The sequence below is a fragment of the Pseudorca crassidens genome, chromosome 5 (genome assembly GCF_039906515.1).
Source record: "Pseudorca crassidens isolate mPseCra1 chromosome 5, mPseCra1.hap1, whole genome shotgun sequence".
Classification (NCBI taxonomy): domain Eukaryota; kingdom Metazoa; phylum Chordata; class Mammalia; order Artiodactyla; family Delphinidae; genus Pseudorca; species Pseudorca crassidens.
In genome coordinates this window covers 10,789,708-10,814,962 of record NC_090300.1, presented here as the reverse complement: position 1 = coordinate 10,814,962, position 25,255 = coordinate 10,789,708, and the positions used below count along the sequence as shown (strand labels likewise).

Below are 25,255 nucleotides of genomic sequence, written 5' to 3'. Positions count from 1 at the left end.
AGTAAAAGCAACAAGGAAAAAGCAACAAATAACATACAAGGGAACCCTCATAAGGCTATCAGCTGATTTTCCAGCAGAAACTCTGCAGGCCAGAAAGTGGGTGGCATGATACATTTACAGTGATAAAGGAGAAAAACCTATAAACAAGAATACTCCGCTCAGCAAGGCGCTAATTCAGATTTGATAGAGAAATCAAAAGCTTTACAGACAAGCAAAAGCTGAAAGAATTCAGCACCACCAAACCAGCTTTATAAAAATGCTAAAGGAACTTCTCTAGGAAAAAAGAAAAGGCCACAAATAGAAACAGGAAAATTACCCAATGAAAACGCTCACTGGTAAAGGCCAACATAAGGGTAGGAAATCATCCACATACAAAGCTAGTAGGGAGGATAAAAGACAAAAGCAGAAAAATCATCTGTATCCACAATAAGCAGTTAAGGGATACAGAAAACAATTAGATGTAAAATATGATATCAAAAACAGTAATCGTGAGGGGAGGTGAGTACAAATGCAGGATTTTAAAACACATTTGAAATTAAGAGAACAGCAACTTAAAACAAAAACCTCACAGTAAGGACAAAACATAAATCTATAATAGATATACACACACAAAAAAGGAAAGGAATCCAAAAGTAAAGACAGTTATCCAATCGTAAGAGAATAAAAGGGTGAAAAAAAAACCTACAAAAAGAAATCTAAAACAATTAAAAACTGTCATAAGAACATATATATCAATAATTACCTTAAATGTAAATGGACTAAATGCTCCAACCAAAAGACATAGATTGCCAGAACGGATACAAAAATAAGACCCATATATATGCTGCTTACAAGAGACTCATTCAGATCTAGAGATACATACAGACTGAAAGTTGAGGGGATGGAAAAAGATATTAGATGCAAATGGAAATCAAAAGAAAGTATATAAAAATATTTATATCAGACAAAACAGACTTTAAAATAAAGACTGTTACAAGAGACAAAGAAGGACATTGTATAATGACCAAGAGATCAACTCAAGAAGATATAACAACTGTAAATATATATGCACCCAACATAGGAGCACCTTAATATATAAGGTAGATATTAATGGACATAAAAGGAGAAATCAACAGTAACATAATAATAGTAGGGGACTTTAACACCCCACTTACATCAATGGACAGATCATTCAGACAGAAAGTCAATAAGGGAACATAGACCTTTACTGACATATTAGATCAAATGTATTTAATTGCTATTTATAGGGCACTCCACCTGAAAGCAGCAGAATATGCATTCTTTTCAAGTGCACATGGAACACTCTCCAGGACAGATCACAGGCTAGGCCACAAAACAGTCTTCAGTAAACTTAGAAAAATTTAAAACATATCAAGCATCTTTTCCGACTGCAACACTAGGAGACTAGAAATCAACTACAAGAAAAAAAATTGCAGAAAACACAAAAGCATATAGGCTAAACAATATGCTACTAAACAACCAATGTATCACTGAAGAAATTAAAAAGGAAATCAAAAAGTACCTAGAGACAAATGAAAATGGAAACATGACAATACAAAACCTATGGGATAGAGCAAAAACAGTTGTAAGAGGGAAATTTATAGAGATACAATCTCAAACAAACAACCTAACCTTACACCTAAAGCAACTACAGAAAGAACAAACAAAACCCAAAGTTAGTAGAAGGAAAGACATCACAATATCAGAGCAGAAATAAATGAAATAGAGACTAAAAAAACAATTAAAAAAATCAATAAAACTAAAAGCTGGTTCTTTGAAAAGATAAACAAAATTGATAAACCTTTAGCCAGAATCATCAAGAAAAAAAGGGAGAGGGCCCAAATCAATAAAATCATAAATGAAAACAGAGTTACAACCAACACAAGAGAAATACAAAGGACCATAAGAGAGTACTACAAGCAACCATAAGCCAATAAAATGGACAACCTATAAAAAATGGACAAATTCTTAGAAAGGTACAATCTCCCAAGACTACACTGGGAAGAAATAAAAAATCTGAACAGACCATTTACCAGTACTGAAATTGAGTCAGTAATAAAAAAACTCCCAAGAAAGAAAAGTCCAGGACTAGATGGCTTCACAGGTGACTCCTACCAAACATTTAGAGTTAATGCCTATCGTTCTGAAATTATTCCAAAAAGTTGCAGAGGAAGGAACATTTCCAAACTCATTCTATGAGGCTACCAAAACCAGACAAAGATATCACAAGAAAAGAAAACTACAGGCCAATATCACTCACGAACACAGATGCAAAAATCCGCAACAAAATATTAGCAAACTGAACCCAGCAATACATTAAAAGAATCATACACCATGGTCAAGTGGGATTTATCCCAGGAATGCAAGGATTTTTCAATATCCGGAAATCAATCAATGCAATACACCACAGTAAGAAAAGCCATACGATCATCTCAATAGATGCAGAAAGAGCTTTTGACAAAATTCAATATCCACTTATGATAAAAACTCTCCAGAAAGTGGGCATAGAGGGAAACAACCTCAACATAACAAAGGCCAGATAAGACAAAGCCACACCTAACAACATACTCAAATGGTGAAGAGCTTAAAGCATTCCCTCTAAGATCAGAAACAAGACAAGGATGCCCACTCTCACCATTTTTTGTTTTTTTTTGGCTGCACCACGTGGCATGCGGAACTTCCCCAACCAGAGGTCAAACCCGTGCCCCCTACAGTGGAAGCATGGAGTCTTAACCACTGGACCACCAGGGAAGTCCTCTCGTTACTTTTATTCAACATAATTTTGGAAGCCCTAGCCACACCAATCAGAGAAAAAAAGAAAACGAATCCAACTGGGAAAGGAAGAGGTAAAACTGTCACTGTTTGCAGATGACATGATACTATACATAGAAAATCCTAACATGCCACCAGAAAACTACTAGAGCTCATCAATGAATTTGATAAAGTTGCAGGATACAAAAATTAATATACAGAAATCTGTTGCATTTCTATAAACTAAGAAGGAACTATCAGAAAGAGAAATTAAGGAAACAATCCCATTTAGAATTGCATCAAAAAGAATAAAGTGCCTAGGAATAAACCTACTTAGGGAGGCAAAAGACCCATACTTTGAAAACTATAAGATGCTGATGAAAGCAACTGAAGATGACACAACAGATGGAATGATATACCATGTTCTTGGATTGGAACAATCAATATTGCTAAAATGACATACTGCCTAAGGCAATATACAGATTCAATGCAATCTCTATCAAATTACCAATGGCATTTTTCACAGAACTAGAACAAAAAATTTAAAAGTTTTTGTGGAAACAAAAAAGAATCCAAATAGCCAAAACAATCTTGAGACAGAAAAATGAAGCAGGACGAATCAGGCTCCCTATCTTCAGAGCAAACTACAATGCTACAGTAATCAAAACCGTATGGTACTGGAACAGAAACATATACATAGATCAATGAAACAGGATAGAAAGCCCACATATAAACCCATGCACTTATGGTCAATTAATCTATGACAAAGGAAGCAATAATATACAATGGAGAAAAGACAGGCTCTTCAATAAGTGGTGCTGGGAAAACTGGACAGTTACATGTACAAGAATGAAATTAGAACATTCTCTAACACCATACACAAAAATAAACTCAAAGTGGATTAAAGATCTAAATGTAAGACTGGAAACTATAAAACTCCTAGACGAAAACATAGGCAGAACACTCTCTGATATAAACTGCAGCAATATTTTTTTGGATCAGTCTCCTAGAGCAGTGGTCCCCAACCTTTTTGGCACCAGGGACCAGTTTCGTGGAAGACAATTTTTCCACAGACTGAGGCAGGGTGCATGGAGATAGTTCAGGCGGTAATGTGAGCGATGGGGAGCGGCAGATGAAGCTCTGCTCGCTCACTGCTCACCTCCTGCTGCGCAGCCTGGGGGGTTGGGGACCCCTGTCCTAGAGTAATGGAAACAAATGCAAAAATAAACAAATGGGCCCTAATTAAACTTAAAAACCTTTTGTACAGCAAAGGAAACCATAAACAAAAAGACAACCTACGGAATGGGAGAAAATATTTGCAGAGGATGCCTCAGACAAGGTCTTAATTTCCAAAATATAGAAACAGCTCATGCAGCTAAATATCAAGAAAAAAAACAAACAACCCAATCAAAAAATGGGAAGACAACCTAAATAGACATTTCTCCGAAGAAGACATACAGATGGCCAAAAGGCACATGAAAAGATGCTCAACATCGCTAAGTACAAGAGAAATGCAAATCAAAACTACAATGGGGTATCACCTCACACCAGTCAGAATGGTCATCATCAAAATGTCTACAAATAATAAATGCTGGGGAGGCTATGGAGAAAAAGGAACCCTCCTACACTGTTGGTGGGAATGTAAATTGGTGCAGCCAATATAGAGAACAGTATGGAGATTCCTTAAAAAACTAAAAACAGAATTACCATATGATCTAGCAATTCCACTCTTGGGCATATATCCAGACAAAAGTCTAACTCAAAAAGACGTGCACCCCAACATTCATAGCAGCACTATTTTGTAACAGCCAAGATATGGAAGCAACGTAAATGTGCATTGACGGATGAATGGATAAAGAAGATGTGGTACATATATACAATGGAATATTACTCAGCCATAAAACAGAACGAAATAATGCCATTTGCAGCAATATGGATGGACCTAGAGATTATCATACTGAGTGAAGTCAGTCAGAGAAACACAAATACCATATGATATCACTTACATGTGGAATCTAAAAAGTGATACAAATGAACTTATTTACAAAATAGAAATAGACTCATGGTCAAAGAAAACAAACTTATGGTTACCAAAAGGGAAAGGTGGGGGAGGGGGGGTTAAATTAGGAGTTTGTGATTAACAGATACACACTATATATAAAATAAACAAGAAGAACCTATTGTATAGCACAGGGAACTATGTTCAATATCTCGTAATAACCTATAAGAAGAACCTCCATTACAGGTTATATATATAACTGAATCACTTTGCTGTACACCTGAAACTAACACAACATTGTAAATCAAGTATACTGAAAAAAAAAAAAGTAAATACATATTTAAATTTAAAAAAATTTGCTGTTTGGAAAATGATATACTCCTTGTGTCTGGAGAATTGGTACCACCATTTAGAAAGCAACCCTACACTTCTAGGTACTAACTCCACGGAAACTTATTTACACACATACAAGAATATAGAATATTCAGTGCAGCACTAATTTATGATAATGAAAAAGTGGAAGCAAAATGTTTATCAAAAGAAGAATAAGTCTGGTTTATTTATATAATAAAATTCTGTACACCGATGAAAATAATCTATATCTGCCAATGTGGACAAATCTAAAAACTCAATGTTGAGCTAAAAGTAGTTGCAAAAAGATATATACAATATAACATTCATGTAAAAATGTTAAAACACAAAACAATCTTAATAGTCTATGGATAAATGCTACAATAAGAATATTAAAATACAAAAACTGTAAAAGTATAAAACCACCACATTTAGAAAAATAATTGATTTTGGAGATGAAGGGAAGGTGAGGATCAAAGATAGATGAAAAAACATCAGAAGAGAAAGATCTATAAAGTCATAGGAAAGGCAGTCAAAGGTAGCAGGAGTTGGCAAGCTTTTGGGGTAAAGGGCTCAAGAGTAAATATTTTAGACTTTGCAAGCCTTTGCAAGAGGCAAAATGAAGGATATTATGTAAGTACTAATAGGGGTTCAAAGTTAGCGTTTTCTATCATCAAAATCGATAGCAAGTTTTTTTTTTTTTTTTTTTGGTGGTACGCGGGCCTCTCACTGTTGTGGCCTCTCGGGTTGCAGAGCACAGGCTCCGGACGCGCAGGCTCAGTGGCCATGGCTCACGGGCCCAGACGCTCCGCGGCATGTGAGATCTTCCCGGACCGGGGCACGAACCCGTGTCCCCTGAATCGGCAGGCGGACTCTCAACCACTCCGCCACCAGGGAAGCCCCCGAGAGCAAGTTTTTGATTTAAAGACATAAAAAACATTTTCAGACCATATGAAAGCAGGCAGAGGGCTGAATTCGGTCCGTAGTCTGCAGTTTGCACAGTGCTGGCCTAGAGCAACGTCATGCAATAGAACTTTCTGGGGTGACGGGAATGTTGTACATCTGCATTGTCCCCAGTATGGTAACCACTGGAGCCACATGTGGCTACTGAGCACTTGAAATGCAGCAACTGTGACTGAGAAATTAAAGTTTACATTGTATTCAATCTTAATTAAGACAGCCATTCTAGAGTTTCTATGAATTCAAAGAACAGCTGTAAGAGCAGTGGCTGAACAAACTAGAAAAATAAGAGACTGTGATGGGAGAGTAGGGCATATGAACCAGTGATTCCTTCAGGGACAGAAAAACTTGGGCTGATGGAAAGGATTTTGGGTGTGACTGGCATGGAATGCAGAAAGATGTGGAGTCGCAGTCAAGAAAACTTGAGGTCAGGGTTAGAAGAGTCACCCAGTAAAACAGAAATTGCTGATCATGGACAGGGCCGTTCCACAACGAGAAGCTGAAAGAGAAGAGACGTGTGAGGATGGGAGACCTATGGGGGCGAGGACTACAGAGAAAACCAAGGTTTGGGAGAGAAATGTCCAACAAGGGCGAGAGTGGTGAAGGCTGGAGAGAAAGATGACCAGGGAGATATGCTACCTCTGATATTTAAAGAACGGAAGAAAAACACAAGCACTAATCTTATACAAACTTTATTGCTCTTTAAAAATGAGTAACTTTAAATTTTACAGAGGTATATACAAATGTAGTCTTCAAACTCTCAGAACTGAACTAATTCCCTCTCACTGAATTAATTTTTTTTTAAACTGGTTAAAATTTTACTCTTCAATTAGGAACCTTGGGGAAAAGAAGTCACATCATGATTTAAAGGCAAAGGCAGAGACCCAAAACCAGCTGGTTTTTCCTTGTTAGGCTGGAGCACAGTTTAAGCCAGGCCAGACCCACTCCAGCTCTGGCCACAGTCTGCTCTCTACAGCCTGGTCCCAGGTTTGTTTGGTTGCAAACTGGCTTCACTTCTCTGAAGACCTAGCTTGAGCGAATTCATGGCTTCCTCAAGTTTGAGCATCCCTCCCTTCTGTCGTTGGTGGTGCCACCGGCCATGGCCTTAGGAATTGATCAAAAATACAAAAAAGTCCTTAGCATTCACACATTTAACATCTGGCGTTTTTGACTAAACAAGTAACTATACTGAAAGGCCATGACACAATAATTTGTGATTTTGCTGAGGTATCCCTATGAACAATGTATGCCTGGAGCTGGGGGTTCAGAGCCAATCACTCACCTGGTCCCTGAGCCTAAGCAACCATCAATTCTCTGATCATGATCTAATACACATTTTATCTGAAAAACCAAATACAACAATAGTATAAGGGATCCACCAACAGCTTAGGGTACACGCTACTGTGAATGACAAGGATTTATTTTGTTCAAATATTGTACAAAGAGTTTCAAAAGATCCTCAGCCTGTCTTCAAAAATCATTCATTCAATCATAGTATTACCTACTTAAGGGAAAAATAAAGATGCCTTATAATTAAAACATCTTAATCTGAAGAAACATTAATTTCCAAATGCTGGTATAAGATACATTTTGACTAAAATTAGGCAGTATAAAAAATCTAAACTATTATAGTGCTTAAGTCCAATTATTTATACCTAAAAGAAAAAATAAACCAAATGTATCAAAGGTTTAAGAAAAGCCATCATATTTGAAGCATAGTTTTGAAGAAATGTTCACGATCTAGAGTCCTGTCAAGAGAATATTCTATGGCAGTAGTTCAACCCACTTGAACAGTATCTTACAGATTCTCTTGGCACCACAGAAGAGGGTGTAGGATGAATTTAAACAACATCCAACAAACGCTTCATTGTACTCGCTTCATGCTTTTTTTTTTTTAGAACTGCGTCTGGAATCCTTTTTCTGCTTAAAAATAGGCGAATTCAAGAAACACAAATCTGTAAAAGGGTCCCCTCTTCTCAGTTTCCTGTAAGAGTAAAGAGAACTCGTAGGCATAATTATAAGCATCCCAATACTAACTTACTCTTCAGTATAAATTTACTGTAGAGTATGCCATTGTTAATATTCCCGGTTCAGATTTTCATCAAAATGTTGTATTTCAAATAAGGTCCATAACCTTAATCCCCCCATGCGTATCATTAAAAGTTAGCTCCCACAAGCCAAATACTTACGAAGCGAGCGTGGGTTCCTTATAGTTCACACTGGCTGTGCACCTACGTTTATGCAAAGACACTGGTGGGCTTTCTACATTCTTTTTTGGAGAAAGAGAAAGTTTTCTGGTTTTCACTACAGGATACAAGGGGACATTTGTGATATCCTTCAGGTGAAAATGAGGTGACTGGTGAGTTTCAGGTAGTGCACCTACAGAAAACAAGTTTTATTGAATATGGTTCCAAAAAACAAACAAGCAAACACAGGAACTAAAACTGTACGCAATTACACATCTTAAAAGTATACAAAATCCAGCATTTTATAACACAGATTTTTAAAAACTTGTTCATCATTTTTTCCTCCCAGATAACACTGAAATATTAATTATTGTAGCTGTGAAGAACTGACTAAAACAATAGTTTACTAAAACTTAAAATTCTTAAAAACTAAAGAAAAAATTAAAATTCTTCTAGGATAGCTTGGGCACAATGAATTAGTTTAAACTATGCAATTTCATTTAGTCACACCTTGCTCTTTAGAATCATCCAGGCCTCAATCTCTTTCAATTCCTAAGTTTATCATCAAGTGACTTCTTATTGTCTTATAAAGCCACACAAACTCATTCTATTAAATAAATGAGAATTCTAAATCGTATTCTCTGGGTAAACCAGGAGAAAAGGTGTTCCCTCTAGTAAAGCTAGTCAGCTAAACAGCTACCCAATGTTTTTCCTGTCATAAACATCCAAGTTATTCTACTTGGGGCTACATCTATATTGGGAGACAGCTACCCAGCACACAGGTAAGAACACTATAAGACAAACAAGCTCTTAAAATAGTTTTAAAAAGCAAATCATTTCCCAAGAAAAACTAAATTGTAACTGTAAAATGACTTTATACTTATTAACCATTGTCCAGGGTTATTTGGGATTCAAATATTCTGTCTTTCTTGTCCCTACATAAGCATCTTGTACCATACTAATTATTCCAACTTTTGGTTTGGAAAATATGGTTAAACAACAACATCAGATCAGTTGCTATATTCCGGAGTTAAGCTTCTAAAACTTCAAAGCATATACAGATCTTCTGGGGATTTTGTTAGAGAGATACAGATTCTGAATCAAGGATGTGGGGTATGGCCTGAGATTCTGCTTTTCTAAGAAGTTTCCAGGTAATGCTGATACTGATGGTCTGGGGACCAAATTCTGAGTAACACAATCTTAGAGTGTATTTTTTTTTCTTTTAAAAACTTATCATGAAATATTTCAAGTATACACAAAGACGGGGACACCAGTATAATAAGCCCCCAGTTACCCAGCTTCAATAATTATCAATATTTTGCCAATCTTGTTTGATTTACTCTAAAATCATTACAGCATTTTTTTTTTTTTTTTTTGTGGTACGCGGGCCTCTCACTGTTGCGGCCTCTCCCGTTGCAGAGCACAGGCTGCGGACGCGCAGGCTCAGCGGCCATGGCCCACGGGCCCAGTCGCTCCGCAGCACGTGGGATCCTCCCGGACCGGGGCACGAACCCGTGTCCCCTGCATTGGCAGGCGGACTCTCAACCACTGTGCCACCAGGGAAGCCCCCATGCCTACTTTTTGATCTAACCAATAAAAGCAAGATTTTTCTAAGCCACAGTTTTTAGATGTTTTACAAATGTCTTACAAAAGAATACTAAGCCCATCAATTGAGGAAAAGGTTTTCTTGGTCTAATTAGGCCACCTTCACTAAATAGAAAATTATTTTAAATTGTGGTTCCTGTCAAGTTGACTATATAAAGCAAAGCCATTAAAATTACAGGTCACTGGATTCAAGTTTGATTTCATTTTCAACGGGATGTTTCAGGGGAGTGTGTAATAGGCATTTAAATTCAACTTAAACTCCACAAAAGTTTTTTCCTCGCCTTGGAAGCTTTCATTTACTGAAAGTAAAATTGCTTTCTCCATAACAAGTAGTATTTGTTCTTAAAGAGGATTTAAATTAGCTTAAAGCATTTCGAAGCAACACAACTGTGATTTCCACCCCACAGCCCCCCACTATTTAATCTGACTGTAACTTTCCCCAAAGAGACAGATGGTAAGTCTGTAACCTCCTCCAGAGAAACAGATGGTAAGTATAGTATATAAGCACCGGGAGTGATCATTTATCATAAACATTAAAAATGCAGGCAAACAAGTAAATCACTTACTAGGAGGAGTTTTTGTTGGCTCAGAACCCTCTGTCTCCTTTTCACCCCTATGTTTCAGTGCTCTTTTAGATTGAGGCCTGGTGACTGGACTCCTATCCGATTCACTGGTGAGATCTTGACTGTACTTGCACGTGGGCAGATAGAGGTCATCAGAATCATCTCCTGAACCACTTGTTTCACAGATGCTCACTTCAGATTCATTGTTGTTTTCTTCTCTTTTAGAATCATCGCTCATTTTTTGTCGGAAAGGAGTGCGATGAACACCCTCTTGCAAATTAAAATTGTAAGCATCCCTAGAGGTAACAGATTTATCCAACTTTTTTTGGGAAACAGTTTTTTTTTTGCTCCCTTTATATTTTGAGACAGATTTTGTTTTTTTCCTTTTGTTAGCTTTTCTTTTCTCTTCTCTTTTTCTTCCTTGGGCAGCTCTGTGCTTACTTTTAGTTTGGTCTAATTTATACTCTAAAATGTCTTCTTTTGTCTTAGTAGATCCTCCTGGGTGAATTAGCCTTGGTGATAAGTAAATTTGATCCTTGTTCCATTGACAAAAATTTTGTTCTACATTTTCAGGTACGTGCGTGTTTACTGGTGGGCCTACAAATCTAATTCTTTCCAGTTCCAAAAACTGCTCTGACAAATGACTGATTCCAAAATCATCCAAGGCATTGAACTGACATGGATTGTTGACATGTTTCTTTAAACTGCGACGGAGAGATACTGTTCTAGGTAAGACATTATCAGTTGACTTATCTTCACCTGAATCCAAATCGAATCCCAGTCTGTCTTGAGAAATATTAGGTACTGGCTCTGAGAATTTAAAAAAACAAATGAGAAAGATAGTTTTACTTTATGGAAATTTAAATTTCAAGAATCTTAGAATTCAAAGTTAAAAATGGAACTAATGAAAATTCATCCTGTAGTTTTCCCACATTTACTATAAATAAATAAAAATCTGGGGAGAGGGCTTCCCTGGTGGCGCAGTGCTTGAGAGTCCGCCTGCTGATGCAGGGGACATGGGTTCGTGCCCCGGTACTGGAAGATCCCACATGCCGCGGAGTGGCTAGGCCTGTGAGCCATGGCCGCTAGGCCTGTGAGCCATGGCTGCTGAGCCTGCGCGTCCGGAGCCTGTGCTCCGCAATGGGAGAGGCCACAACAGTGAGAGGCCCGTGTACAGCAAAAAAAAAAAAAAAAAAAAAATCTGGGGAGCATATTTACTTCCTTCCGACTGTCCGTACCTATATATTCCAAGGTCGTTATGAGGGTTAACTGCGGTAACATATGTTAAATGCCTAACAGAGAGCGTAACACATAGTAGGCTCAGTAAACTGCAGCCACAGTTATAGGCAAGGTTTCTGACTATAGATTTGGAAAAATAAATGGATGTGTTTTAAAACTCTTGTTATTCTGTGTAAAATAAACAGATATTTGCTTTGAGCAGAATATCAGACGAGAAGATTTAAAAAGGTAAACAAATAAAAATTAGAGAAATTTAATTACGTTACTTGTTCCCAAAGATCTCATCTTGCCTTTAGCAGTATTTTTAGATTTTCATTTGTATTACCTTCTATTTGGAACAATTCTTCTTGTCCTGGAAAGTCAGCGTCCTGAAGAGGAACTTGCCTTAGAAAATACCAATAAAAAACAAAAAATTATTTATTATGTAATAAAAACAAATTTTAAGATTTTCTACAAAGTAAGTTTTTTTCTTTAGTATCATTTCATAATTCCGCTCTAAATCGGTACATCTGTTCTATATCAAAGGAAACCAAAAAACACGTATGCTGATTACATGGAGGCTGATTTGTTACGGCTGACATTCAACTGCCACTGGAGGAACTAATGTATCAAATTGGACAGTTCCTCCTGAAAACGTTCCATAATTCACCATTTCATTTAACTGGAGAAACAGCCAACCAGATCGACTTATAAAATACATCAAAGAAATTCAGTTAGATCCTTCTTTAGGAGCCTGCATTATCACTAGCCGAGCTGTGATTTGTGGGCAGTGAACACTTCTACGGTGCTTACCTACTGACTCCTCTGAAGTTAATACTGTTCATTTTCTTTAAAAATTTTGTTCCCCCTTGGTTCATGGAACAAGAAATTTCCATTCTTTATGCTTTAATATGGCTGTTTCATTCTAATTATAATTTTATTCTCTATTTTCTCTAGAGAATTTCCCCCTATGGACATCAAAACTTAAGTACAAGTTTAGGTAACAGAGTTATGGCAACCAACTAATAACAATTTTAGAAACCTGATAAAAACTCAATTACCTCATCTTGCTTTTTGATCACCACATAAATATTTCGTCACATCTTAACATTCAACTGTTTAAAAACTATTCATGATTAAAATTAATATGGGGATAGGAATCATATTAGTGATTACTTCTGCAAGGAGGAGGCACAGACTCGAAAGGGACATGAGGGAATGGCTTATGGCAGTAGCTCTCACCTGGGGACAGTTAACCTCCCCCTCCCCACAATGCCCCCAGGATATTTGGCAATGTTGAGAGACATTTTGGTTCTTATAACTGTTCGAGGGGGGCTGCTATTGGCCTCTAGTGGGTGGAGACCAGGGATGCTGCTAAACATCCCACAATGCTTGGGACAGCCCCACAAGCAAGAATGATGTAGCCCAAAATGTCAGAGGTGCTTAGACTGAGAAACCCTGGGCCAGAGTGACAGCAATGCTCTGCATCTTAACTCAGGTTTTGGTTCACGGGTGTATACGTTAGTCCAATTCACTGAACTGTGTAATTAAGATCTGTGCATTTTACTGTGTCTAATTATATCTCAGTAATTCATAAGCAAACAAATAAAGTATACTTAATCCAAGAGAAGAAGAAGGTATATATGGTCTGATGGTATTTAAGAATGAATTGGATTAGCAAGACAGTGTGAAAGCTGTGTTAACTATGATATTTTATTAGATTTCTTTTCTAAACCAGACTATTTGTAGTACTGGCAAAATACCATCATTTGAATAACCAATCCTTAGAATAAAAACATGATACAAGAAAAATATAACTGAAGGGCATAGTTTAAAAATTCAGGAGAAGCTTTTTATTCCTAGACATCAAAAAAGTAACTAAATAGAAGAAAGCTTTGGCTTGGCTACATAGCACAGAATTTCAACATATAAAATTTCTTAAATACATTCTTAGAGAGAACGTCAGACCCAAATATAAGAGTCAATATAATGTTAATTTCCTTTCATAAATGGAGCACAGAATTAAATACTTCTTGGCATTAATAATCATAATAATGAATTTGATACTAACGGTAAATCCTCCACGAGTAAATTCCTGGAGTTGCTGTCGCTACTGGAGTCCATTCCAGAGGGACATACTTCCCGGTCCTGTCAATGTATTAAAACAAAGAAAACACTGGTACAATGGAAATATTCATAACAAAGCATTCATTTATTCAACAGTACTTATTGACAGTCTGCTATGGTCAGGGACTGTTCTAGGAACTGAATCTATAGCTACAAAATAGATTAAGTACTACTCTTTTAAAGCTTACATGCTAGTGTAGGGAGATGAAATGTAAAAAAGCTGACGGTGATAAATGCAATGAAGGAAATACTCAGGTTGAAATGACAGAGAGTAACTGATGTTGGAGGTCTCTTTTAGATGGGATGACTTTCATCTGAAATCTGAAGAACGCAAAGAGCCAGCCATTGAAGGAGGAAGAAGTGGAAACAGCAGATACAAAAGTCATGATATAGGAAAACCTTGCTGTGCAGAAAAGAAAGGCCACTGGGGCTGGAACATAGTCACTGAAAAGACCAGTGAGAGGTGGGCACACAGGGGCCAGATAATGTAGGGCCTTGAGAACCATGAGTTTGGATTTTAGTCTATGTGTGATGGGAAGTCATTTGAATATTAAGCAGGGAAGTAAAATGATCTGAGTTTTAAAGAGCTCAGTCTGGCCACTGTGTGAAACATGGATTGAAAAGGGCCAAGGGCACAGGCTGTTAGGAAGTCATCATAGTAAATCAAGCAAGACATATCAGCTTGGACAGGATTCCTATGGCTGTGGAGGTGAAGCCCAGGGGAAGGCTTTGCGATAACAGTGCACTCACATTGAATAGGGGTGGAGGTAGGGACACAGAGTGAGAAGGAAGCTTCTGACTTGAGCAAATGGGTGGGTTGCCTTATTGAGCTGAGTAAGACTTACAGAGGGAGGCAGAAGTCCAATGTCTTGGGAAGGGGGAAATAAAGAGTTGTGCTTTGTACGTAATATATTTGAGATCCTTTATAAATATTTAAGTGAATATATCAAGTAGTAACTGTGTGTGTGTGTGTGTGTGTGTGTGTGTGTGTGTGTTTGTGTAGGTCTTGAGCTACAAATTTGGAAGCCACCAGCAGGCAGACAATATTTAAAGCTATGGGAGCGGATGAGATGGGCCTAGGACAACTGATGTTTAAAAGTAAAGAAGCCAGCAGAAGAGATGGACATAGAACAGTCAGAAAGAGTATGATGGTAAGAAAGCTAAGAGATCAAAGTATTTCCAGCAAAGAGTTATCCCTGTACTATGTTTTACTTCAAGGCCAACAAAAAAGAGAAGTGACCCCTGAATTTGGTAACACGGAGGTTTTGGTGACCTTGACACACAGTGACAACAGAATGGTGGGGATGAAAGCCTGGTAAGAGTGAGTTCAAATGTTAGGGGACGCTGAGGAAGGGAAGACAGTAAGTGCTCTGTTCTCTCTGGAAAAGTTCTGCTGTGAATGGAAGCAGAGAGATGAGATGGAGGAATGAGATCAGGAGAGGTTCCATTTATTTTCTTTTCCTCTTAAGATGAGAGATACTGAAGCACATTTGTATGTAGCTAGAACGATTCAGTAGAGGGACGTAAATGTTGGAGAAGGGTGCAAAGTCCTAGAGGAGATGAAAAGAAGGGAATCTGATGCACAAGGGGAGGGACTGGCCTTGGATAGGAGCAGAGACACTTCTGCCAATGGCACAGGAAGGAAGACAGAGAACACAGTGTAGACACAGGAAGGTGTGTAGATCTTTGTTAGGAAGACGAGTGGCCCAGTCTGATTCCTTAAAAGTCATTCCAATTCAGTGCAGTTGTTTTATGAAATTTGATGTACATATAATATGAAGACATTATAATGAACAGGTTAAAACTGTTCATCAGAAACAACTAGAAATTTAATCCTGTTAAAAGTTTTAAATTTATTATCAATATAGCTAATGTTCTAAAGCTAGTATTATTACTGAAGATAAGTAAAGGAGGATATTTAACTACAGAGTGATATAAAAATTATTTAGAAGAGCCATGATAAAACTTAGGGAACAAAATGCTATTAGAAATTACTTTCTGATTAATCCTTACAAGGTAAGTTAATTATTGGCAGGCAAGAAAAACATTCTTTTTTTTTTGTGGTACGTGGGCCTCTCACTGTAGTGGCCTCTCCCGTTGCGGAGCACAGGCTCCAGACATGCAGGCTCAGCGGCCATGGCTCACGGGCCCAGCCACTCCACGGCATGTGGGATCTTCCCGGACCGGGGCACGAACCTGTGTCCCCTGCATTGGCAGGCGGACTCTCAACCACTGCGCCACCAGGGAAGCCCAAGAAAAACATTCTTATTAAAGCATTTTAAGTTCTCCAGCACTGCAAAATTGACTTGATAAACAAGGATGCACACGTATACAATGATGGTTGAGAATGAGTGATACATACAGCGAGTACGTGGCAGAAAACAAACTCTGATGTTTTAAATGCTAGGAATACTTTCACCCAGCAACTAACGATATCTTTTAATAAATATTCAAAAATCACTGATAAATGTCAAAAGGCCTACAATAACAGAATTTTTTCACCACTGTTTTTGTGATTATCTCATTGAGTACTCACTTGACACCACTCTGTGTGATTTCAGCAAAAATTTGGAAAGGGAAAAGGAAGATTCAAATGTCTTTGGAGAAATTTTTTTCCTCACTAGTTGACCAAACAAGGAAAAGAAAAAAAATTAGGAAAGATTATATTCTGAAGGAAAAATATTTCAAATAACCTTTACATGAAGGTAAAAAAAAAAAAAATCGTATCTAATCTTTATAGACAATTTTCTATTATGTATGTATATGTTGCTATATGTGTACATATGTGTGTGTATACACACACATGTTCTATATATGTCATACACAGAAAAAATATGGAATTACCTTAGTTGTAGGGAAGCAAGAACTCTTTCACTGACTCTGACTCTCAATGGAGAGGTGACTTAATTCCTTTCTGGAGTCCAGACCCCTACCCTAATCACTAGGCTCTGGCTTCTTCTCCTGCCCTAGGTGCCAACACAACTGTCTTCACTGGCGTGGCAAACAGATGGACACCCAAGTGTTAACACCTGACACTCACCACTGCTCTTTTCTTTCTCTGCCCCATGCAGTTTTCCTGGCAGTGGCCTCTGGGAAAAGGAGAGAAACTGGCTTGTCCTCTCTCTTCTAGGGATTAATGTGTGACGAGACCCAGATAAGACCCTAAATCAAAATTTCTCCCCGTCTCTTATGTTTCGGCTGGCCTTTCTATACATTCCTGGACACAAACTGAATCAGACTGAAAAACAGACGCAAAATGTTCAGGATATTTCTTGTTTAGGAGTTAATATATAGTTGTCCTTATTTAGCCAACTAGTAGGTAAAAATGATTCTCCATAAAGCGCTTAAATACTTCCCATCTCCCCAGTCAACGTAGTCCTTTCAAAACCCCACTGGTGTAGCAAAACTACATAAAAAAGCTAAGATTAATAGCACTGATTAAAACTTTTGGACTAGTCTGCTTCCACAACCACTTTTAGACCTTTGGCTTGGTTGCCCCTACCTTTGACTCACATCGCTGCCATTCAAAGGGTCTGGCCGTGCAAGAGGCTAAACTATTTCTTTTATACATTGTCTTGCTACCTGCTTTCAGAAGCAAGTTATACGAGTATAAGCCTCAATCAGCTACAGGTATATGCTTGAAGCTTTCTTAACTGGCCCACATACAACTGGGCTGCAGCACTGAAGAAAGATGTTCTCATCACTTCACTAATAACAGAGCTATCAGTAATTAATTTAAAAAACAAAATTGATCTAAACTACTAATTCATGGCTTTAACATTTTTCCCAAGAAACTGAGCCTTTGTGATCAAAATACCTGAGCAGGTTCTTCTGTCTGTTTTGAAGTAAGTTTTTCTTTCAGTGTGTACAGCTGACACATGAGGTAGTAACATTCTTTCCTCAGCTGTAAGATGATATCCTGGGCTTCTCTCATTTTGGACTTTTCATTTTCCAAAGCTAAGACTAACATTCTGTTGTTGTCTTGGTAGTTTTTTAGCAGTGTGGAAGTGTTGGCTAAAAGACAATAAAAATTTTTTTATCAGTTATTAAATCTAATCTTAAACAGTGATGTAAAGGACAACATGAAAATCTCTTACTGATTATTTGGCATGGTGCAGCTATCAAAGACTTTCGTTTGCCAATCTCTGCCAAGTTTTTATTCCTTTTCTCTTTCATTCGTTTTTTTATGTCTTCAAGACTATCTTGAAAGGACTTTTTGAGGCATCTTTCCTTGGCCATCTTCTGCCTAGGACTTTAAAACAATGGAAAATATTTAATTTTTCAAGGGGTGATATCAAATATAAAACAAAACTGAAAACACAGGTTATTCATAAAAAACGGATTAGAGACTTTGTAACTAGAATTAGCCCAAAGTAGACAGACAATCTGGTAATAACCTACATTTGCAGCTTTTAAATTACATTAATATTTGTGGCATAATTTTATCCTCCTCGGGTACTTTATATGGAAGGCTTAATAAATATGGATTTCCAACACAAAGGCTCTATAATATGCCACTTATTTATTCTTTAACAAATACTCATTGGGGGCTTACTATACATTGGGTTGGCCAAAAGGTTCGTTCAGTTTTTTCCATAAGATGGCTCTAGTAGCACTTAGTTGTCTTTAACTTCCTTGGAAACAATTTTGTTAGATCGTTATGTGACAGCTGTCATATCAGCATGCATTAAAAAAAATACATAAAAAAACCATCAAAATTGGCGATTTTTTTTTTTTTTTTTTTTTTTTTTGCAGTATGCAGGACTCTCACTGTTGTGGCCTCTCCTGTTGCAGAGCACAGGCTCCGGACGCGCGGGCTCAGCGGCCATGGCTCACAGGCCCAGCCGCTCCGCGGCATGTGGGATCTTCCCGGACCGGGGCATGAACCCGCGTCCCCTACATCGGCAGGTGGACTCTCAACCACTGCGCCACCAGGGAAGCCCATAATTGGAGAATTTTTATGTAGCTATTTTAATACTGAAGATGGAAGAAAAAAAGCAACATTTTCAGCATATTATGCTTTATTATTTCAAGAAAGGTAAAAATGCAACCGAAACTCAAAAAAAGATTTGTGCAGTGTATGGAGAAGGTGCTGTGACTGATCGAACGTGTCAAAAGTGGTTTGCAAAGTTTTCTGCTGGAGATTTCTCACTGGACGATGCTTCACGGTCTGGTAGACCAGTTGAAGTTGATAGCGATCAAATAGAAACAATAATTGAGAACAATCAACGTTATACCACACAGGAGACAGCTGACATATTCAAAATATCCAAATCAAAAGTTGAAAATCATTTGCACCGGCCTGGTTATGTGAATCACTTTGATTCTTGGGTTCCACATAAGTTAAGTGAAAAAAACCTTCTTGACCGTATTTCCACATGAGATTCTCTACGTAAACGTCACGAAAACATTCCATTTTTAAAACAAACTGTGATGGGCAATGAAAACGGGATACTGTACAACAATGTGGAACAGAAGAGACTGTGGGGCAAGTGAAATGAACCACCACCAACCACACCAAAGGCCAGTCTTCATCCAAAGAAGGTGATGTTGTATATATGGTGGGATTGGAAGGGAGTCCTCTATTATGAGCTCCTTCTGGAAAACCATGATTAATTCCAACAAGTACTGCTCCCAATTAGACCAACTGAAAGCAGCACTCGACGAAAAGTGTCCAGAATTAATGAACAGAAAATGCATAATCTTCCATCAGAATAACGTAAGATCTCATGTTTTTGTTTTTTTTTGGGGGGGTACGCAGGCCTCTCACTGTCGTGGCCTCTCCCGTTGCAGAGCACAGGCTCTGGACACGCAGGCTCAGTGGCCATGGCTCATGGGCCCAGCCGCTCTGCGGCATGTGGGATCTTCCCGGACCCGGGCACGAACCCGCGTCCCCTTCATTGGCAGGCGGACTCGCAACCACTGCACCACCAGGGAAGTCCCCAGATCTCATGTTTCTTTGATGACAAGGCAAAAACTGTTACAGCTTGGTTGGGAAGTTCTGATTCATCCGCTAAATTCACCAGACATTGCAACTTCGGATTTCCATTTATTTCAGTTTTTACAAAATTCTCTTAATGGAAAAAATTTCACTTCCCTGGAAGACTGTAAAATGCACTTGGAACAGATCTTTGCTCAAAAAGATAAGAAGTTTTGGGAAGATGGAATTATGAAGTTGCTTGAAAAATGGCAGAAGGTAGTGGAACAAAAGGGTGAATACGTTGTTCAATAAAGTTCTTAGTGAAAACGAAAAACGTGTCTTTTCTTTTTACTTAAAAAACCGAAGGCACTTTTTGGCCAACCCAATACTAGGCATTAAGGGAAATGCTTAATATATTTTGATGTTATTATTATTTATGTTTCCTATGACAATATTTATGACCAACTTTTAATGTTTATTAGGCTTACAGCATTAGTTCAGAGGCAAACACGTATCTGGGCTTTGCTTTCCAGTTACTTAAGATATGCACACATGCTCAAGAAAGTCAGGTGATCTTGAGAGGTTTAGTTATACTATGGAACACTATATACAATTTTACTAGGCTGTTATAACAATCACAGAGCTAGAAAAAGCAGGAACTGGGGCGGAGGAACATGCCAATTTTCTCATAGTTATTTTTAAAACTTAGATCATGCATACAGCAGACATTATATAATTATTGTTCTACATACAGTTGAAAGTAGCAAAATATGCACTGCCAGGAGACCATACCATTGAGTGTATTAGTACATAAGTATATGTAAATCTTTCAATGCTGCAAATCAGATGGCTTCAGTATTTTGCTACTAAGCATGTCAAACTAGTTTTCATGAACCTCTTTTGCCCTAGACTGTACTTTGCAGATATTAAAATTGCAAAAAATAATTCTTGTTTCCTACCACAATCTACGTATACAATTTTCACTGCAAAAGGACACCTTCATCTCTTCTTAGTCAAATATTTTCCTGAATCTTACATTTTCTTGAGTGTTTTCTCCAGGCCTTCCTTATCTTCCTCTGGGGTCTTAAATATAGACATTGTAGATTTCATTAAATATTTTCTTTCTGCCAATACAGATACAATATATACTGGGGTGCTTCCAGTAGAGCAAGCACAACTATTATTTTTAAACACTAATGTTAAGTAGGTTTTATAAAATACCCTACCACAATGGAGTTTTTGGAGTTCAAACCTGTAGATGTTTGAGAGCCAGGCAGATTATGTAACTGAGCAAGTTGGTTTGGTTATTTTAAAAGCAAAACTTATATAAAAAACTTTCGTTCTTACATTTAATCAACTTAAAATTACAAAAGAAATATGCCCTATCATTCCCGTCTAGGCTGATGGTCTTAAAAGGGGGTGTGGTGGAGAGAAGGAATGAAAACAGTCACAGCGCGGAGGGCAGTCTCAATCTGTACAGTATTCGGGTAAGGGGCCTAGGTTCAAAAGAACCTAGAATATTTGATCTCCATCATAATTCTTTCATCACTCTTGCTGTAGAACACTGGCCAGTGCCGGCTTTTCCAGGGTAAGAGAAGCAGCAAAAGAAAAGGACGTCAAAGGCATCGCGCCACACAAAAAATAGCTGCCAGTTTGTGTGCCCCCACGTTGAGCCTGGCTTTTAACTACTGTAAACGCTTTACCTTCACATCACTTAAGCCACACAGTTCCGCGAGGCGCGAGGTTCCGGGCCCACTGAACAGAAGAGGAAATAAGAGTATCGCAAAGCGCAGGTCGGGGGGCTGAGCAGAGAGAGGCCCCTGGTCAGGCCGACGCCACAGCCTGAGTTTTTGGCCACCGAACTCAGAACAAAGAGACCCAGAGGGAAGGGGAACAGGGGTCAAGATGCCCCTGTGTCACACCCGAAAAACCTGCAGCCTCCTCTTGAGAAAGCGGGACGGGACGGGGGCTCCCGGAAGAGGCCCGGAGACCCGCCTCCAGCAGGGACGTCCACCACAGTACCTTGGCCACGGCTTCTGCCACAGCTGTCGCCCTCCTCCTCACATTCCAAGGTTCCGCGAGGCTGTGTGGCCGTGCGCGTCCCGAGCTCCGAGCCCCCTTAGCCTCAGGGACCCTCTCTTACCGCCGCTGACCGCTGCAACCACATTCGAAATTCTCCGCCGCGCTCACCCATTGGCTGGCTGGACAAGGTCACGTGACGCTGCGGCGCAGCCCAAGGCGCAGGCAGAGCCCCGCCCCACCGGGCGGCCTCAGGTGACGCAATCCCGCCGAGAATCCGCATCCGGGCATCCGTCGCCCCCTCCCGCGGGGGCGGAGCCAGTTGTCCGGCGCTTTTCGGCTCGGAGTTATTGGTGTTTAGGGGCGGAGCCTCTCCGACACCTTTCAGGGCGGGTATTTTAGGGAGTTCGAAGGATTTCTGTTTCTCTAGTCTTACAGCTGTCCGTCTTCGAGGTTATGTGCAAGGGCTCCCTCTTGTGAGACGAATCTTCTCGGCTGTTTGCCCGCCCAAGCAGTCAACCTGCCGTACGGAGGCGGTTAAAGGGATATTCAAACCAAAATAAGGAGCAGCTTTTGGATTAATGGGATTTTTGTAAGGGAGGTTGCAGATATCTGAAATATTCAGATCCAGGTTCTTTCTCTTTGCGCGACTACCTCTGGCTCTTTTCCCCTCAGGCAGTGACACCAGCATCCATCCAGTTACCTGCCCAGAAGACTGGGGAATCTAACTAATTTTTTATTCTCCCTTAGCTTCTCCACGTCCAGTTACCCAGTCCGGTCACTTCTACTTTCTAAGTATTATTCAGGTACAGACTCCACTAATTTCCATCTTCTGATCCAGGCACCTACCTAATCCCTTTCTACGAAGTGCGTTAGTACCTGCTCTGACTGCAGAGTCCATCCCGTTATACTGTCATAGTGATTTCCCCCAAATGCTGGCTCTGACCTTAAAGAAAATTTAAGCTTTCTTCATGTTAGTGTGACCTTACCACTAACATGTTAATGTTAGTGACTGGTTTGTAGCCCATCAGCTCAAACAAGTAAGTTTAATAATTCTACTACTCTAAAAAAATGGAAGTTTTTAGTAATTAATCACATTAAAAAATGTTAACTCCTTCATTCATGCTTTATGAACTGAGCTGTAACTGCTGAAAGCTGAGCTTCTAACCACTTCTAGTTTGAAGTCTCCTGACTCGCAGTTTGATTTGCCTAATAAAATATTCACATCAAGTAATGCTTTCTGAATTTACTTTTGAGAATGCTTTGTGGGTCCACTGGAATTCTGTGAGCAGGTTCCATATCAGTACCTCTATAACTGGGGACTCAGGGGTGCTGGCAGCGCTGAAAGGCCTTTCTGATTCCTTCTGAGCCAGAACTTGCTTTGGACCTAGAATGGCAATGGTGTTCTATGAAGTATGAATAACTGAGGAACATTATTATTTTCTAAGTACTTTCTAACCACTCACTCTAAAAAGGATGACATAGAAGGAAAATGAATGATAGGACAATTCATAATTCCTTTTCAGTCCACCTCATTAGTAAGCTGAAGGTAAAGTGTTGGTAGAATGTGTACATATAAAGAAATACAAACAGTACAGTTAGTCTTGTGCAGCATTTCTACTGTTCTGGTAAGAATGAAATATATATGCATGTAAGAGCTATGAAATATGAATTATGTGATTTTGGTGATACTGCACATGCAAGTTAAATGCTCTTATATTTGCATTTAAAACTAGCATTGACCAATATAAAGATGAATGGTAAAATTCATGCTAATGCTTGAAATTTTAAATGTTCCTTTACTTAGAGTGACATTAAATGTCAAATGAAAATACACATTGACAAGTTGAGACAGATACTATGGAAGAAAGGCAAAATCTATAATTTTCTTTTTGCAAGTTGTGTATATATGTATATATAATGCTACAATGATCCTAGGGGTTCATATATCTTTTTTAATTAGTGGTTTTTCCTCAAAAAATTACCCAGAAGTGGAATTGCTGGATCATACAGTAGTTTTATTTTTAATTTTTTGAGGAATCTCCATGCCGTTTTCCATAGTGGCTGCACCAATTTGCATTCCCACCAGCAGTGTACTAAGGTTCCCTTTTCTCCACATCCTCACTAACACTTGTTATTTGTTGTCTTTTTGATGATAGCCATTCTGACAGGTATAAGGTGCTATTCACATTGCAGTTTTGATTTGCATTTCCCTGATGATTAGTGGTGTTGATCATCTTTTCATGTGTCTGTTGACCATCTGTATGTCTTCTTTGATAAAATGTCTATTCAGGTCTTCTGCCCATTTTTAAAATTGGGTTGTTTGTTTTTTTGATATTGAGTTGTCTGAGTTCTTTGTATGTTTTGGATATTTAGTCCTTATGAGATATATTGTTTGCAAATATCTTCTCCTATTTAGTAGGCTGCCTTTTCATTTTGTTTAGTTTCCTTTGCTATGCAAAAGCTTTTTAGTTTGATGTAGTCCCATTTGTTTATTTTTGCTTTTGTTTTCCTTGCCTGAGGGGACATATTAAAAAAGTACTGCTAAGACTGATGTCAAAGAGTGCACTGCCTATGTTTTCTTCTAGGAGTTTTATGGTTTCAGTTCTAACATTTAAGTCTTTAAACCATTTTGAGTTTATTTTTGTATATGGTGTGAAAAAGTCCTCTTTGTCTCTTGTTACAGTTTTTGCTTAAAGTTTATTTTTTCTGATATAAGTATAGCTATCCCCACTTTCTTTTGGCTTTCATTTGTGTGGAATATCTTTTTCCATCCCTTTACTTTGTCATGTATTCAAATTTCACCCTCTTAAAATATGTTTAATTGGAATTATGATTGGCTAGATTTAACTAGAGCTTCCTGATTCTTTTCACTAATGCTGATATACTATTTTTTTTTTAGGTTTTTAACATTTCTATGTATTGCTAATTTTAAAAAATTTTAATTGAAGTATAGTTGATTTATAATGTTGTGTTAATTTCTTCTGTACAGCAAAGTAACTCAGTTATACATACATATATATATATATTCTTTTTCATATTCTTTTCCATTATGGTTTGTCACAGGATACTGAATATAGTTCCCTGTGCTATACAATATGACCTTGTTGTTTATCCATTCTGTATATAATAGTTTGCATCTGCTAATACCAAACTCTCAATCCATCCCTCCCCTACCCTCCGCCCTCTTGGCAACCACAAGTCTGTTCTCTATGCCTGTGAATCTGTTTTTTTTTTCCTAGATATGTTGATTTGTATCATATTTTAGATTCCACATGTGAATGATATCATATGATATTTGTCTTTGTCTGACTTACTTCACTGAGTATGATAATCTCTAGGTCCATCTATGTTGCTGCAAAAGGTATTATTTCATTCTTTTTCTGTAAACCATATTTTAATTGAAGTATAGTTGATTTACAATGTTGTGTTAGTTTCAGGTGTACAGCAAAGTGAATCAGTTATACATATACCCACTCTTTTTTAGATTCTTTTCCCATATAGGACATTACAGAGTATTGAGTAGAGTTCCCTGTGCTATACAGTACGTTCTTAT

The 25,255-nt window shown here is 38.3% G+C and overlaps 1 protein-coding gene across 1 annotated transcript; it reads right to left on the bottom strand.

Moving 5' to 3' along the window:
- Nucleotides 1-6,737: 6,737 nt before the first annotated feature.
- Nucleotides 6,738-21,872, bottom strand: SGO1 (shugoshin 1). Its single transcript, XM_067737376.1, has 8 exons — nucleotides 21,703-21,872; nucleotides 17,858-18,012; nucleotides 17,578-17,774; nucleotides 13,705-13,781; nucleotides 11,980-12,038; nucleotides 10,419-11,225; nucleotides 8,251-8,440; nucleotides 6,738-8,045 (listed from the first exon to the last, which is right to left on the bottom strand). The coding sequence occupies exons 2-8, from the start codon at nucleotides 17,997-17,999 to the stop codon at nucleotides 7,940-7,942; spliced, it is 1,578 nt and encodes a 525-aa protein (XP_067593477.1). The 5' UTR covers nucleotides 18,000-18,012; nucleotides 21,703-21,872; the 3' UTR covers nucleotides 6,738-7,939.
- Nucleotides 21,873-25,255: the final 3,383 nt, after the last annotated feature.